Source organism: Cryptococcus neoformans, chromosome 1, assembly GCF_000149245.1.
Source record: "Cryptococcus neoformans var. grubii H99 chromosome 1, complete sequence".
Taxonomy (NCBI): Eukaryota; Fungi; Basidiomycota; class Tremellomycetes; order Tremellales; family Cryptococcaceae; genus Cryptococcus; species Cryptococcus neoformans.
This window is the reverse complement of record NC_026745.1, coordinates 2,107,490-2,121,615: the sequence shown is the minus strand read 5'-3', so window position 1 is coordinate 2,121,615 and position 14,126 is coordinate 2,107,490. Positions and strand designations below refer to the sequence as shown.

Sequence of the window (14,126 nt, the reverse complement as noted above, 5' to 3'; positions counted from 1 at the left end):
CGTGTCAGTCGAAAAGGATGGAAGCCTTTCCATCAAGTTTATGGAGTGATGAACAACATAAGGACAATTAGTCCTCAGTATATCTGTGATCTTCACAAAGCAGTTTCCCCGACTACTGACAGTTACTGATCAAACCAAATGTCATGGCGGCAAGGTGAGCAAAACAACACAGCTTACTGGAGCGCAAGTGGAATGATGAAATCTGGTTTGAATACAGGGGAGCTTCCTCATTTCACCTCCAATGCTGCTCTCACACGAGAATTATATGACATGATTGTGGAGTTCCGAACTACATGCCATTTTGGCCAACTGAAAGAAGGACTAAAGCGTGAGCCATTATCCCGCGTTACCTTGAGATGTGAATCTTATCAAGCAATATACAGAACTACACATGTTATATAACCTTCGCAAAGAGACGGAATACTACGAAGCTGCCCCCAGAGAACGTCATCTTAACTCAGCGCCTACCAAATATCCTTCATCTCTGGCGCGGGCTTCTCGAGCTGTATCGCAGTTCGCTGGAAATTCCCCACCTCTTAGACGCGGTACTGCAAATGAATGCGTCGGTAACGATGACGAAAATTGAGCCCAACAGTGTTGAAGATAAGATCAACCCGTCTATGTCTGCTCAGTTGATTAGAGCGGCGTATGAAGACTTCATCACGCGGCAGAGGATAGACGAGAATATGACCTATAGTCGCACTTTGGCTGGTAAGGACAATTTGTCTCCATTCGCACACCGCTAACTGGCTAATATTATTCCGGTGACCTCAGGCAAGATCCTAGCGCTGGATGCGACAGTCAAAGTAGTTAACAAGGCATCTGCTCATAGTTTGAAGAACCCAGCGTCTGGGGTTAAAAGTGTCGTCAATCCATTTGCCGGTGGTCTCCTTACGGATGTCAATGAAGACAAAGGACTTGTATTATGGCTAAATTTCCACTCTATAAATTGTCTCAAAGCTAAACCTTTGACGGGAGTTTTTGGTCTCAAATGCATCATTTGAAATTCAGGCGCCGGTGTCCGAATATGCTATGCGATGTGAGAAACCTGGTATTGACTTCGCCAATGAAGGCGGAATTGTTGTGGATCCTGCTGCGATTACCGCAGGTGCCTTACAGAAGCATTGCTGAAGGTGGCTGTGGTTCAAGACTTCTATCACCTAAAAGAGCGAATCATGTTGACCCTATCCGCCAACTCTCCACATCGCGATGCGCTCTTTGGCCATATCACTGATGCCCTCACATCGTCGCGGTCGAATGGAAATGGAAGACCGACTAAGTATCGACCCACTTCCGGGGAAGAACAGAAGATGACCAAGGTACATGAGTACTTCTCAACAATAGAAGAGGTTGGCGCGACTACATTCAGTTCGACCTTCAATCTCCATATTGCACATATCGCCAAAAACTGTTTACAGCGCCGACATCCCGAACTCCCCTCTCACACTTCTGGGAACGAGGAATTGGCACAAGCGACTTGGTGATTATGTTAGCTCAGATGCATCAGCTGATGTCGAGACATGCATCAGTATGATATCAGATGACATGGGACTGATAATATATTTCGCTCGCCACATCAATTGCCGGGTATGTTACTGCCTCATGCCTATGCATGGATGCGCTTCTATTGCATTACAGTCACACATTCTTCATGCAGGAGCCAATTTTATACATCCCACTACCGTACTTCACTACTGTCCCCTTCCCTGCCTCAAAATTAATCCTCCTCCTAGCCCTCCTCCTGACCCTCCCCCTCGGAGACCGATCGATGCCCGTCGAGGGGCTTGTGTCGAGCCTATGATGAAATGTCGTCAGAATGATACCAGCTGGTTGGTGTATGGTTAATGTATCAGAATGATACAATTAATGTATCATAGGCTGGTATTAGGACGGACGGGTCCTAATCTCGCGGAATCATCAGACGCGCCTAGTCTCAGTCTGATATCAGGGTTCAGCAGCTGTGTAATTTTGCGGCGCGGATTTATATTTGAAACGGGCTAATTCTATGTTTGAAAGGGGCTATTATTAGCTAATTCTCTGTACAAACCTTAACTAAAGGTTAAAAACTAAGACCGATCTTAGCTAAAAAAGTCAAGTTTTTAACTTTTATATTTGAAACGCCGTCGGGCTGTGGCCAAGGGGGAAACTCCACATACGAACCTGTTTACCCGATGACGACGAACGGCCGTATAATCCTCGGCCCAACCAGAACTCAACAATTTGTCTATGCATCCGTACATCCAAATATGGCCAGTAAGCCTACCAGCGCGGCACTAATTATCGTAGACGTTCAAAACGACTTTCTGCCGCCCACGGGGTCTTTGGCAGTGCCAAACGGGAGAGAGGTTTTGCCCGTAATAACTGGACTGCTCGACCGGAAATGGGACTGGGCAGTGGTCGTAGTGAGCCAGGCAGGTATTCTTCCCCCCTCTAATGGGGTATAGGGTGCTTACGCGAGTTGCATAATGGCAGGACTATCATCCAAAGGGTCATATATCGTTTGCTTCGGCTCACCCACCCAATCAGGCATATACCCAGTTGCCATTGGTCAACGCCCACGGCGAGTCTTACATACAGACGCTATGGCCTGATCACTGTATACAAGGTACTGCCGGTGCAGACCTCGGACCTGGGTTGGCAAAGGTACTGGCGAAGAGAGGCGATGTACGCGTCGTTCGAAAAGTGCGTGGTATCATCTGGGCCTCCCTTTTGTGTTTAGAATCATTGGCTCAATGTGGTGGTAATTACAGGGCATCCACAGTAAACTCGAAGCGTACTCTGCTTTCCAAGGTGTCGTGCTTCCCACGCCCTTCCCACCTGCTCCTCCACCCAGTACTCATGGAGGACCTGAAACCGAAGATGTAGAGACTGTTCCTCCCAAAACTTCCGAATTAGCAGAATTTTTACTGGCTCAAGGTGTCAACAAAGTGGTTATCGCTGGAATAGCTACAGACTTTTGGTGAGCCACCTTTCTTGGAGAGATCCAGAGATCCCAAATGGTAACATCCCAACAGTGTCTTTCAAACCGCACTGTCTTCAATATCATCATCTTTCCCGACCCTTCTTCTTGCCCCTGCCATGCGAGCAATTTCTCCCGAGTGTGAAGGCAAAACTTTCGAAGCTGTCGAGTCCGTTGGTGGGATTATCCTCGGAAGAAATGGAGAAGAATGGGAAACAAAGTTGGAGGAATGGATCAAATGATCTGTATATGTAACTCTTCTATATAACGTCAGTTGCGTTGATAGTAGTACGTTTCAAATATCAATTCCCTTATTTTTTCGACTTCCGCCTATCTTATTTTTGCGTGAACCACCGCCATCAAATATGTATGGGGATTCTAATTTATATTTGAACTTACCTTTTTGAGATGCAGGGCAGCTGGGATATGCATGGGTGCAATGCCGGCCAATCAGGGACGAGGACGAAATTTGTGGTCCCGAAATTCTCGATCTTCTCCAGACATCCATGTGCGAAACATGTGGAAATCGCGTGCGAAATTTGATTAGCAGAGTGAATAAGGTAAGGACGACCTCAGATGCACGCTGTTAATCTAATCCGCCCCCACTAATTTTCCCCATACAAAATAAGGAAACGGAATCAAAATAAGATAAGGCGCGACAGGATATAAGGTAAAAGGAAAAATTAGGAAATTTATATTTGAAACGTACGTGTCGAATATGCATTTCGTGCTCAATCACAGGATAGGGTGGTGCATAGATCCGGATCTATGGACGTCTACGTCTTACAAGTACGTAGCGCCTGCGCAGCAGGGCCCAACAGTCCTATCAAAGAGACCTCTGTCGCCGTAGCCCGTACGTATCAGAGTAATCGAAGTATTTATAAAAAAGATATCCCTGAGGTACATCCAACGTGTTCTACACGATCCCAACTTCTCCTCGATACTGCTCTGCTTTGCACGCGGTGCAAGACAAGCGCCGTGAATAGAGCGAAATGGGAGGAAAGTATGAAAACCTAAGTAACAAACAAAAAATGCTAAACAATGCGTTTCTATAAACCCTAGATAATAAAACAGATCATGTCGTGAATGAAGAAAATGCTCTCTCATAGATGGATGAAAATAAGAAGCGACTCCCTCTCGCTTATATTGAGACACCAGCAGCACCCCTAACAGCGTGGGCGACACCATTTCTTCTTGACCTACCGCCATGGCTACCATGGAGACGCTTGGTAGTTCTCGCAGCAGGGGCGAGATCTCGCTTCCTGCTGACGTTTGTAGAGCCAGTAGCGGCAGCTTTCATTTGGTCGTAAATGCTGGTGTGGAAAGTGCTGGGCATGTTGGTCCAGGTGTTATAAATGGTGTCGTAAGAGTCGGAAGAAACATCAACGTTGAAAGCTTCATGGTTCCAAATACCCCACCGTCCCATGTTGACGGTAGAGTGAGCCCATGTGAGCCATGAAATGCCTTGAGAGTTCATGGAGTTGAGCATGAAGTCAAGGGTTTCACTGTTATATTGTTAGCGACGTCCATGTGTCTAATTAGCATTTCTCAGCTTACCCGTCGGCCATGAACTCGGCAAGCATGAAGGGGATATTATAGCCGTGCCACAAGTCAATATAAGCTTGAACACCATTAGCCCAGGTGGCCTTGTTGGATGACAAGTCGGAGCCCATCATGTCGTACTCGTGAAGAGAGTAGATGACATTGGTCCAGCCATAGGTAGAGGGGTCGGTAGAGATTGACTCGTGCTGGGACAATGTTAATGAATACTCGTATCTAGTCATTGAAGCACTCACGATGATGATACGGTCAGAATCAACAGACCTTACAGCCTTGTAAAGATCCTGCTGGAGGTAGTCGCCGTAAGAACCAGTAGGTTCGTTAATAACATCAAAGGCACAGATGCTGCTCTCGCCGAGATAATGGGTAGCAACCTTCTTCCAGATTTCACCAACAGCGTCTCGCTGACTCTGTCCTTCATCGGTGTTTTCAGAGATGGCAGAGTAGTCAGCCTCCTGGCCAGGCCACATGTGGAAGTCGACAATGGTGTAGATACCCCGAGCCTTGGCCTCAGCGATAGCCCAGTCCATACGGGTGAAGGCGTCGTCTCTCCACGAGCCATCGGCATTCTGGACAGTTCGGAAAGAGAAAGGGAGACGTATGACGTTGAACCCAATGGCGGCGAGCTCGTCAAAGTCATTAGTGGTCAGCCAGTTCTCAGCCCAAGCCTCAACAAGAGTTCTGGCCTGGTCGGTACCAAATCGGTTCTCGAGAGTGCTGAGTGAGAATCGATCAGAAGTTCCAGAATTGTCCGTAATACCACACATCCAGTCTTCAAGGACGAGCCAGCCACCAATGTTGGTACCGCGGAGGATCACCTCGTTGCCGTCAGAGTCGACAATTTTGGTGCCGCTAGTCTGGAGGTAGCCAGAAGAGATGGTGCCAACAGTAGCGGTGGCAGTGATGGCAGAAGACGCGGAAGTAGAAGTGGCATTCCCGTAAGAATCAGATGTGGTAGCAGTGGCAGTAGCAGAGGCACCCCAAGAGTCGGTGGAAGTCTCATTCCAGGCCTGAGAAGAAGAAACAGCAGTCTCCCAGGGGTTAGACGCTGTGCTGGTGGAGTTCCAGGAGTCAGATTGGGAAGCATTCTGCCAAGGGTTGGAAGCAGAGGCGGTGGCAGACGCCCAGGAGTCGGAACTAGTGGAAGTAGCCCACCACTTGGTGTTGGAATCGGTAGCAGTTTCGGAAGACCAATCATCGGAGGAGACGGAAGAAGATTTGTGTGGGGACCAAAGACCCTCACCGATGCTGCTATTGGTGGCTGTAGACGTCTCGGCGGAGAGTGTATCAGAAGCAGAGAGAGTAGCAGAGGCGGTCGCGTTGATGGATTCGTAGCCCGACTCGGCAACAGAAGCAGTAGCGTTGATGGACTCGTAGGCAGACTCAATCGCAGAGGCAGGGGGGTTGACCTGATAATCAGAATCGGTAGCTGACGCGGTGAGAGATTCGGAAGCGGTGACAGCTTCAGTGATGTTTGATGCAGACGCAGAGGCAGTGGAGGTAGAAAGATCAGAGACAGAAGCAGTAGAAGTCGACATGATGGTGGCTGTTTCCGTGATCGACGCTGCGTCGACCATTAGACTTGATAAACACTTGAATGTCAAGAGAAAATAACTTACTGGCATCGCACTCATCCACCTCTTCTATCTCTGTAAACGTCCATTGCTGATTGTCGTTGTAGCTGTAACAGCTCCAGATCTGAAGCTTCGTACCAGCCGAAGAGCTTCCATCTGTCAAATCCCAGCAAAAGCCGTTCCAATGAATCATAGATTCCTCAACACTGAACTGCTGGTTGGTGTTGTAAGAGAAACAGCCCCAAACCTGAGCCTTGTTTCCTGACCACGCTCCGGAGTCTCGGATATCAATGCAGAAGTTGGTCGCCGTGTTCTGAAACGACTGGCCAGTCCACAACCAGGTGGTGTCATCCTCGTCACAGTCCTTAAGCACAACATCTGTCCCTTCCCAACCATGGGCAGGGGCGAGACACATGGAAGGGTGTTGATTAGGAGAAATGGCGTAGGTAGTTCCAGCAGTCGGACCGGCGAGTGCTGAGGGGAGGACAGAGATAAGGGATAAGAGAGCGGCGATATAGGTAAAGGCAAACATGATCGATGGTAGACAGACGAGTACCAGCCTCGTTTATAGGGTTAAAAGGTTGTTTTGTGATTTTCGCTTGAACGAATCGTGATAAAGAATGAATGTGGGTCGTAACTATCAGACGTTAAAGACGTGAGCGATCCTGATGATGGGAAACAATGCTAAATCTTTTTCGTAACGTTGGATCGTAATATCATGGATAATGCCAGGCAAAGGGAGAATTGGGCGCTGCTTGGGAGAAAGGCGCGATGGGGGATGGCACAGGGGACGGGGGCAGCTTGAAAGAGGATGGAGAAGGAAGGAAGAAGAAAGAATGGAGAAGAAGAGGAAAAGGCAAACTAAAAAGAGGACTCACCTGTTTATAACAAGTTACAGGGGTGCTTGAGGAATTTGATGGTAAAAGGCCAAAGGCAGAGGCTCGTGCACGCAGTGCAACTAGCGTTAAAGGACTGTCTGTAGAGTTCGGTGGTGGAAGAATGTCGGTCGGAGGTGGAGGGGAAGGAGGAGACGACGTGAAGGATGGATGTGTGAAATAGAAGATGGATGAAAAGGGAAGAGAATAATTGGAGAAAGAGGAGAGAATTGCATCCAAACGCGACGATGACCTTATTGTCCGCCGCAAAAACATCATGATTCACCACTCAGTCACGCTGCTTGCACCACTTCTTAATGCGGCTCTGGGCAGGGATTTGATTCTCGGCATCAGGTTTGTATTGCTCGCCAACAATCCTATGTGGACTGTCCGTAGGGAGCTATAATCGCTGCGTCGGGCTCTAAATGGACGGTCTAAACGAAGAAATTGAGGCGAATGCGCCAGGAGCTTTTTGAAATAACACGCGCGTCGGACCTCTCAGGGAGGACCGCGGATTAAACTTCCCTGGCAGACGCGTTTGCGGGTACACGTTGGGAGTAGTGGCAGAGGCTTTTGATTTTTGTCTCAGGGGCTCGACGCGTTCAGCGCCAGGATCGCCAAACGTTCTCGCCAAAAGCCAAGAGAACGGAAAACCAGACGACGGAGGAGGAGGGTGTCTGACGAAGATGCTGCAGAAGATGCCTTTTATCTTTCGGGCTTTTCTGTAAGTTGAGATTGGGATGGGTATTTTGTTGCATGAAACTTTAACCTGACGCCATGGCGAGCCGTCCATCAGTGCCGCCGGCGCTGCTGAGAGCTGGTCAGTCTCCCTTACTCATGGGATCCTGGGAATTGGAGTCAAATGAAACGGGTCATCCAGTAGTAGTGCCGTTTCACCTTTCCCCTTCTGGTGCGTGATGACCTCATAGCATGAAAAGTAATGCTCTTAGCTCGAGATATCATGTTGTTGTTGAGTTGTGGTAAGTTAGTCGCCTTTTCGCCAACAAGTCGTTTAGCCTATAGATAATTCTATCACTGGCATACATATGCTTATCTCTGGCAAGCCCTGAAAGAGATTATGCAGTAAGAAGCAGAAGATTGGTTGAAGGAGATCAAGCAATCTCGAAGGACGGTAGCCGCAATCTTTGCACGGCATTCCTTCTTTCTTCGTCCTCCGCTTCTAATGGTCATCTTTTGTCGATTTCACCGCTCCACACTCTACATACAAGATTTGCCACTCGATTAGAATGGAGAATGGCTCGACTATCATTGTATAGCGGCGCCATTCAACAAAGATCAAGCAAGGTTCTCCACGAGAACTCTCCACCTTCTGTAGTCGGCGATACCGACGCTTACTAATGGTTCCTTGCGCACAGACACCTTGTGTGCACTGCTGGAGGATGTTGTTACGGACGTGCATACATTTTGAGGAGCACATCACTTACAAATTGACAGCTCCTTTACCATCCTCTTCTTCATTTTTACCGGCTCTTAACGCCAGCAGTCAGTCACTCCTCTTTCACCACTAAAGACCACACACTCAACTCTTAGCTCTGGAAGCTGATCTCAAACGATTTCTAACGACTACCTGACGACAAACCATTATAAGAGGTCAGCGCTCTACAAACTACTGGTTAATAGGTTCAGACCAACGGCAACCCAAGCGCAAGCAACTACCGAAAGACGCTCAAGGGGCACACATTATCTGTCAGAGAAGAGTTAGCTAGCAACATGCCAGAACCATTCGGCTCTTTTGGGTGGATATGTGGGTCACCAAAATTAGAATATGGGCCTGTCAACAAACTGAAACTCTCGTCAGGCTCACATACCGTATTGCCACAGTGCAACTTATTTTTCTTCCAACTGTTCGAAAATGATACTCCATTCCTCACTACCCTTTTCCCCGAAAGCTCGACTTTCTTCAGCCACTACAATATCGTACGTTGCATACAAGATTTGGATATACTCGCTGACTAGACAATCAACAGACGGGACGAAATTCGAACGAAGATCTGACCGTACTCGCAGCTAAAGGGGAAGCAGGAACAGGTGTGGGGTCAAGTTGCGAGATAGCCCGGATAGGGCAAAGAGAATCTTCTGGAGATATAGGTTAGTTGTTATTCTCCGTACTTGTCATATGCTGCTCACCATATCGCACCCCAGCCCTTATCGTTCTTTCAGCCTTGGCAGTCTTAATTGCCTCACTGTTCGCTTTCCGGGCCTCTCGAAGATGGGCGGCCGTCGGACGGGCTGAACTTCGTTTATTATTCGTCGCTTTCGGTGTTCGCTCAGCTCTCCAAATCGTAACCATGACCTCCCTCCTCAAGCAAGGGTCAAAAGGCCTAGTTGTCGTCAGTGCGATCCATATTGCCATTATCGTGGTTTTCTTTTGGCTTTTGTTAGGGAACGCTTTGATTGCTACCCAGGTAGTCGAGTGGGTGTACAAATTATCAAGTGATGAGGCGGGGCAGTGCTGATAAGAGACGTAGGGATGGAACAGCAGCAGCACTGGCGCCACTTTCAATTTTCAGTATACTTTTCTTCGTCGCCACCCTTTATATCTCCCTCGACACAGGTCTGCACTGGAGTCAGGCATTCCACTTGACTTCCACAGCGGATGTGGAGAATTTGAAAGGCACCGCGTTATTTGTGTTCTCGTTGATATTGCCAGCAGCGTAAGTCGTAGTATCTTGGGAGCCGGTAATTGCTAAGAAGAGTGCGTATAGCTTCTCAGTCCTCTACATCCTCATCATGTTGTATATTGTGATCAAGGTATTGGATGAGAGAAAGCCTGCGAGTAAGACGAAGAATCCCCGCCAGTCAGCAGAGATACTTACTGGTCGCAGTTTTATATCTAGCTTCTTTTGCCTTCCTCGTTGCAGCACAACTCATTTTCTTCCTGACATCCCAACCTCTTTGCAACGTAGGCGCTCCTTGGTTATCACCCATTTCGCTCGCTTCTAACAGTGATACGTAGGCCTCGAACGGAAAAGTCAACTCTGCGTTTATCACCACTTTTCTCGAGATAGTATCAATGACACTGATTTACCTGGCGTGGGTGAACATCACGGAAGATGACTGGGGACAGGATGAGTATGGCATGTATTAAAAGGGATTCAGTTATCAAAGCAGTCGACCTTCTTACACGTATTAGATGCTAACAGTTCCATCATAAATCGAGAAGGTATAGAAGGGAGTTGGGGATATGTGTTTGCGATTCGGTCCCCACTCGGCGGCTTCTTCGGTCAATCCTCATTTGGCCCAATACTACACTTCATACCCAGTTAATTTAGGCTGTTATAGCCCATGTATCCTCTTCCTCACCTCACAAATTATCTTTACATGAGCCAAACAGCCCAACCCGGCTTTACTCGGTTAAATCCAATCAAGCCTGATGAAAATACAGACGTTGATAGTCGCCCGTATGCGCCCGCGCCTTTGATAACGGAAGCTGAGGATGTGTCACTAGGCGCTATACCGCGGGGGCGCTGTCCAAATAGGTGCAAGCTTGATAATAGGCTAATTGATGGATGTGATCGAGGATATTGCGAGATCGGCTATTTGATATCCAGGGCTAATGAAATATGGAAAGGGGCGAATTGGGGCAGGTGAAGCAGGAAATGGACGGGCCGGTAATGGATTTTTACCGGATACACGATCTGCTGACGGTTGTATCAACTGCCGGTTGATGGGCCCGGGGTGGAAATACTGGGAATGCGACTGGCTATAAGAACACCAGAATTTTTGAGCGAGCTGCAGCTTGCAAATCCCCAAGTTGTATTCAGGCATACGTTGTAGCAAAGAACACCCAGAAGTATCAGAAGTGACACCCGCAGCAGCATTACAAGTACTATTACGCAACCTATAGGAGACCGGCGAAATACCAATACGAAGGGTAAGCCCCCCGATCCCGAACGGATCAAGCCACTTTCCGCTGACAACCGTCCCCGTTTCCCCAACAATTAATTCCGCCGCACACAGCACATCTTAACTTTCTTTCGTACACGTGCTCTACGCAACATCCATATCTCAGTAGTCAACATGGGCAAGACAGAAGTCGCACCCGGCGTCCACCACGTCCACCCTCTCCCCGACTCCGTCCCCGAGTCTGAGGACCTCTTCGCTCCCCCTCCCCGAATGCAGGGGAAGGAAGGCCGCCCGAAGCCTCACATCGGTCCTAACTACGAGTCCTACGTCAAGGAATGGGCCAAGACTGTTGGTCCCAATAGTGATGAGTGGTGGGCCGCAAAGGCCAGGGAAACTCTTGATTGGTACGACGACTTTAAGACTGTCAGGGCCGGTGGCTTTGAGCATGGCGACGTTCAGTGGTTGTGAGTGAAGTGTCGAAATGCTCTGGGTATGGATGAGTTGACTGATGACTTCGCAGCCCCGAAGGTACCTTGAACGCCGCCTACAACTGTCTTGACCGACACTACTACAAGAACCCCAAAAAGACCGCCATCATCTACGAGGCTGACGAGCCTTCCGAGTCCCGTGAGGTCTCTTACGAGGAGCTCATGCAGGAGACTTGCCGAGTTGCCAACGTCCTCAAGAGCTACGGTGTGAAGAAGGGTGACGCTGTGTCCATCTAGTGAGTTGCGGCCAGAAAATTAGATTTTTTAAATCGAGTCTTAATAGCTGACAAGCTACATTAAGTCTTCCCATGACTTGGCAAGCCGCTGCTGCGTTCCTTGCTTGTGCCAGAATCGGTGCCATCCACTCTGCTGTCTTTGCCGGTTTTAGTGCCGAGAGTTTGAGGGATAGGGTCAATGATTGTGAATGCAAGGTTTTGATCACCACTGAGTAGGTTGAATTTGAACAAGTTACCAGCGAATAAAGCTAATGATGTTATAGCGAGGGTCGACGAGGTGGTAAGACTATTGCTACCAAGCAGAGTGGGTCCATTTGTTTTCTTTTAAAAATTCCAACTTACATCTTTCAGTCGTCGATGCCGCTCTCCAGCAATGCCCCCTTGTTGAGAACGTTCTCGTTCTTCGACGAACCGGCAACAAGGTCCCCATGACTGAGGGCCGTGACAAATGGTGGGACGAAGAGTGTGCCAAGATGCCCGCTTACTGTCCTTGCGAGAGGATGGCTTCCGAGGATCCTCTCTTCATCCTCTACGTGAGTTTGTTTTCTAGCTTTCCAGTTTTTTAACTTTCAATGAAGTTTTGGGACTAACACTTCGTAGACCTCTGGTTCCACCGGTAAGCCGAAGGGTGTTGTCCACTCCACTGCTGGTTACCTCCTCGGCACCGCCCTTACCCTCAAGTACGTCTTTGACGCTCATCCTGATGACCGATTCGCCTGTATGGCCGATATCGGATGGATTACGGGTCACAGTTACATCATCTACGGCCCTCTCGCCAACGGCATCACCACCGCCGTCTTTGAATCCACCCCCGTCTATCCCACACCATCCAGATACTGGGACTTTGTTGACAAGTGGAAAGCCACTCAGCTCTACACTGCGCCCACTGCGATCCGATTGTTAAGACGTATGGGCGAGGACCACGTGAAGAACCACGATCTCAGCTCTCTCCGAGTTTTGGGCTCTGTTGGTGAGCCCATCAACCCCGAGGCTTGGCATTGGTACAATGACTTTGCGGGCAAGAATCAATGTGCCATTGTTGACACATACTGGATGACCGAGACTGGTTCTATTTCTATTGCTCCTCTCCCTGGAGCCATCTCCACCAAGCCCGGTTCTGCCACTTTCCCCTTCTTCGGTATGGATGTTGACATCATTGACCCTCAAACTGGTCAGGTCTTGGAGGGTAACGATGTAGAGGGTGTTCTCGTTGCCAGGAGGCCATGGCCCAGTATTGCCAGGACTGTCTACAGGGACCACAAGAGGTATCTTGAGACTTACATGAAGCCTTACCCCGGCTACTTCTTCTTTGGTGATGGTGCTGCCCGAGACTATGATGGTTACATGTGGATCAAGGGACGAGTTGATGATGTTATCAACGTGTCTGGTCACCGACTTTCCACGGCCGAGGTCGAGTCTGCCCTTATCCTTCACAAGGGTGTCGCCGAGACTGCCGTTGTTGGATGCGCTGATGACCTTACTGGTCAGGCTGTTTACGCTTTCGTTACCATGAAGCCCGAGTTTGATCTAAAGGCTACCAAGGAGGCCGACCTTAGCAAGGAGTTGGCTATCCAGGTTAGGAAGGTTATTGGTCCCTTTGCCGCTCCCAAGAAGATTGTAAGTGTAGCCATCCAGCCGAAAAAGTTTATACTGATGATTGTTATAGTACCTTGTTTCCGATCTCCCCAAGACCCGATCAGGAAAGATCATGCGTCGAGTTCTCCGAAAGATTGTCGCTGGCGAGGGTGACCAATTGGGAGATCTTTCTTCCATCGCTGACCCCCAAATTGTCGAAGAAGGTGAGTTTCAGCTCTGTTTGATGGATTTTGCCTGAAGGCTGACCCCCTATTCACAGTCAAGCAAAAGGTTACCGGCTCTGCTTAATTTTCTTGTAGACGGAAACAGATGTAGCGGGACGTGTCACATGCGCGAGGGCATAAGAGGATAAGAGAGAAGGAAAAAAAAGCAAGAAATGTACTAGTACGCAGCTTCAGTTTGGGCTCTCAATGTTCTTTCGTCTGAGCATATGTTCCATATTTTGGTCGAGGAATCCATTGTATGGAAGAATGCAACGTGTCACTTGGATATGCAAAAAAATATCATTATACATCTGTGACCCTTCCCTTCCTGTGCAGCTGCATACGGCGACTTGATCTGGCGATGATGGTTTACGATGATACGGCGGGATACGTCGACCGGTGATAAGATGCGATTCGATCCGTCCAGGTAATATTCGCGGGCATCGCACAAGTGATAGCCCATAAGACGACAATCATTTAGTAAAAATACGATCAGATTGCTGAATGCACGTATCGCAGATAGAATAATAATGACATTTGATGGAAACTCGCTATACTGCAAGATTTGTACCCATATGTCTTGTCGCTTGCGTAGCGGGTCTTCAAAATTACCCTCGACCTCCTAAGATTTTGGTTTTGATGTTCCACTTCTGTTGTTCAGTGCAGGAACAAAAGCTCTGAGATGTTCACAAGCAGTAATTTAACTCAGCTGTCAAGATATTGTAATAGGAGAGAAAGGGGGGTAAGAGGGAAAGGTATCTTGGACGT

At 48.5% G+C, this 14,126-nt stretch overlaps 6 protein-coding genes; 4 read left to right on the top strand and 2 right to left on the bottom strand.

Moving 5' to 3' along the window:
- Positions 1-126: 126 nt before the first annotated feature.
- On the top strand, positions 127-1,484 carry CNAG_00801 (hypothetical protein; the record flags this gene model as incomplete). Its single annotated transcript, XM_012191580.1, has 5 exons — positions 127-328; positions 442-711; positions 775-920; positions 979-1,108; positions 1,168-1,484. The coding sequence occupies exons 1-5, from the start codon at positions 139-141 to the stop codon at positions 1,482-1,484; spliced, it is 1,053 nt and encodes a 350-aa protein (XP_012046970.1). The 5' UTR covers positions 127-138.
- Positions 1,485-2,030: 546 nt separating this feature from the next.
- On the top strand, positions 2,031-3,405 carry CNAG_00800 (nicotinamidase). XM_012191043.1 has 4 exons: positions 2,031-2,411; positions 2,473-2,682; positions 2,751-2,959; positions 3,015-3,405. The coding sequence occupies exons 1-4, from the start codon at positions 2,247-2,249 to the stop codon at positions 3,199-3,201; spliced, it is 771 nt and encodes a 256-aa protein (XP_012046433.1). The 5' UTR covers positions 2,031-2,246; the 3' UTR covers positions 3,202-3,405.
- Positions 3,406-3,666: 261 nt separating this feature from the next.
- Positions 3,667-7,702, bottom strand: CNAG_00799 (cellulase). XM_012191579.1 has 5 exons: positions 6,972-7,702; positions 6,139-6,730; positions 4,756-6,083; positions 4,517-4,707; positions 3,667-4,464 (listed from the first exon to the last, which is right to left on the bottom strand). The coding sequence occupies exons 2-5, from the start codon at positions 6,623-6,625 to the stop codon at positions 4,101-4,103; spliced, it is 2,370 nt and encodes a 789-aa protein (XP_012046969.1). The 5' UTR covers positions 6,626-6,730; positions 6,972-7,702; the 3' UTR covers positions 3,667-4,100.
- CNAG_00798 (hypothetical protein) lies at positions 7,567-10,308 on the top strand. The gene is made up of 10 exons (XM_012191578.1): positions 7,567-7,692; positions 7,754-8,471; positions 8,529-8,733; positions 8,788-8,906; positions 8,957-9,077; positions 9,132-9,402; positions 9,458-9,643; positions 9,695-9,765; positions 9,815-9,891; positions 9,946-10,308. The coding sequence occupies exons 3-10, from the start codon at positions 8,700-8,702 to the stop codon at positions 10,075-10,077; spliced, it is 1,011 nt and encodes a 336-aa protein (XP_012046968.1). The 5' UTR covers positions 7,567-7,692; positions 7,754-8,471; positions 8,529-8,699; the 3' UTR covers positions 10,078-10,308.
- CNAG_07961 (hypothetical protein) lies at positions 8,207-10,771 on the bottom strand. Its single transcript, XM_012191705.1, has 6 exons — positions 9,806-10,771; positions 9,117-9,759; positions 8,622-9,065; positions 8,514-8,552; positions 8,414-8,458; positions 8,207-8,361 (listed from the first exon to the last, which is right to left on the bottom strand). Exons 2-3 carry the CDS (start codon positions 9,340-9,342, stop codon positions 8,950-8,952), a joined length of 342 nt encoding a protein of 113 aa, XP_012047095.1. The 5' UTR covers positions 9,343-9,759; positions 9,806-10,771; the 3' UTR covers positions 8,207-8,361; positions 8,414-8,458; positions 8,514-8,552; positions 8,622-8,949.
- Positions 10,708-13,770, top strand: CNAG_00797 (acetyl-CoA synthetase). XM_012191577.1 has 9 exons: positions 10,708-10,863; positions 10,950-11,299; positions 11,356-11,559; positions 11,625-11,771; positions 11,823-11,863; positions 11,911-12,092; positions 12,160-13,176; positions 13,226-13,358; positions 13,415-13,770. The coding sequence occupies exons 2-9, from the start codon at positions 11,010-11,012 to the stop codon at positions 13,441-13,443; spliced, it is 2,043 nt and encodes a 680-aa protein (XP_012046967.1). The 5' UTR covers positions 10,708-10,863; positions 10,950-11,009; the 3' UTR covers positions 13,444-13,770.
- The last annotated feature ends 356 nt before the right edge of the window (positions 13,771-14,126 follow it).

What these genes read in the sequence shown, in the direction of transcription:
- CNAG_00800 (XM_012191043.1), top strand. Translation starts at nt 2,247, where the DNA reads ATGGCCAGTAAGCCTACCAGCGCGGCACTAATTATCGTAGACGTTCAA. An exon ending in ATGTACGCGTCGTTCGAAAA is followed by an intron (nt 2,683 to 2,750) that starts GTGCGTGGTATC and finishes TGGTAATTACAG; the next exon opens with GGCATCCACAGTAAACTCGA. An exon ending in GGAATAGCTACAGACTTTTG is followed by an intron (nt 2,960 to 3,014) that starts GTGAGCCACCTT and finishes ACATCCCAACAG; the next exon opens with TGTCTTTCAAACCGCACTGT.
- CNAG_00799 (XM_012191579.1), bottom strand. Translation starts at nt 6,625, where the DNA reads ATGTTTGCCTTTACCTATATCGCCGCTCTCTTATCCCTTATCTCTGTC. An exon ending in GGTGGATGAGTGCGATGCCA is followed by an intron (nt 6,084 to 6,138) that starts GTAAGTTATTTT and finishes TGGTCGACGCAG; the next exon opens with CGTCGATCACGGAAACAGCC. An exon ending in ATTCTGACCGTATCATCATC is followed by an intron (nt 4,708 to 4,755) that starts GTGAGTGCTTCA and finishes ACATTGTCCCAG; the next exon opens with CACGAGTCAATCTCTACCGA.
- CNAG_00798 (XM_012191578.1), top strand. Translation starts at nt 8,700, where the DNA reads ATGCCAGAACCATTCGGCTCTTTTGGGTGGATAT. An exon ending in CGGCTCTTTTGGGTGGATAT is followed by an intron (nt 8,734 to 8,787) that starts GTGGGTCACCAA and finishes AACTCTCGTCAG; the next exon opens with GCTCACATACCGTATTGCCA. An exon ending in AGAATCTTCTGGAGATATAG is followed by an intron (nt 9,078 to 9,131) that starts GTTAGTTGTTAT and finishes ATCGCACCCCAG; the next exon opens with CCCTTATCGTTCTTTCAGCC.
- CNAG_07961 (XM_012191705.1), bottom strand. Translation starts at nt 9,342, where the DNA reads ATGGCAATATGGATCGCACTGACGACAACTAGGCCTTTTGACCCTTGC. An exon ending in AAGGGCTGGGGTGCGATATG is followed by an intron (nt 9,066 to 9,116) that starts GTGAGCAGCATA and finishes CTATATCTCCAG; the next exon opens with AAGATTCTCTTTGCCCTATC.
- CNAG_00797 (XM_012191577.1), top strand. Translation starts at nt 11,010, where the DNA reads ATGGGCAAGACAGAAGTCGCACCCGGCGTCCACCACGTCCACCCTCTC. An exon ending in CATGGCGACGTTCAGTGGTT is followed by an intron (nt 11,300 to 11,355) that starts GTGAGTGAAGTG and finishes ATGACTTCGCAG; the next exon opens with CCCCGAAGGTACCTTGAACG. An exon ending in CCCCCAAATTGTCGAAGAAG is followed by an intron (nt 13,359 to 13,414) that starts GTGAGTTTCAGC and finishes CCCTATTCACAG; the next exon opens with TCAAGCAAAAGGTTACCGGC.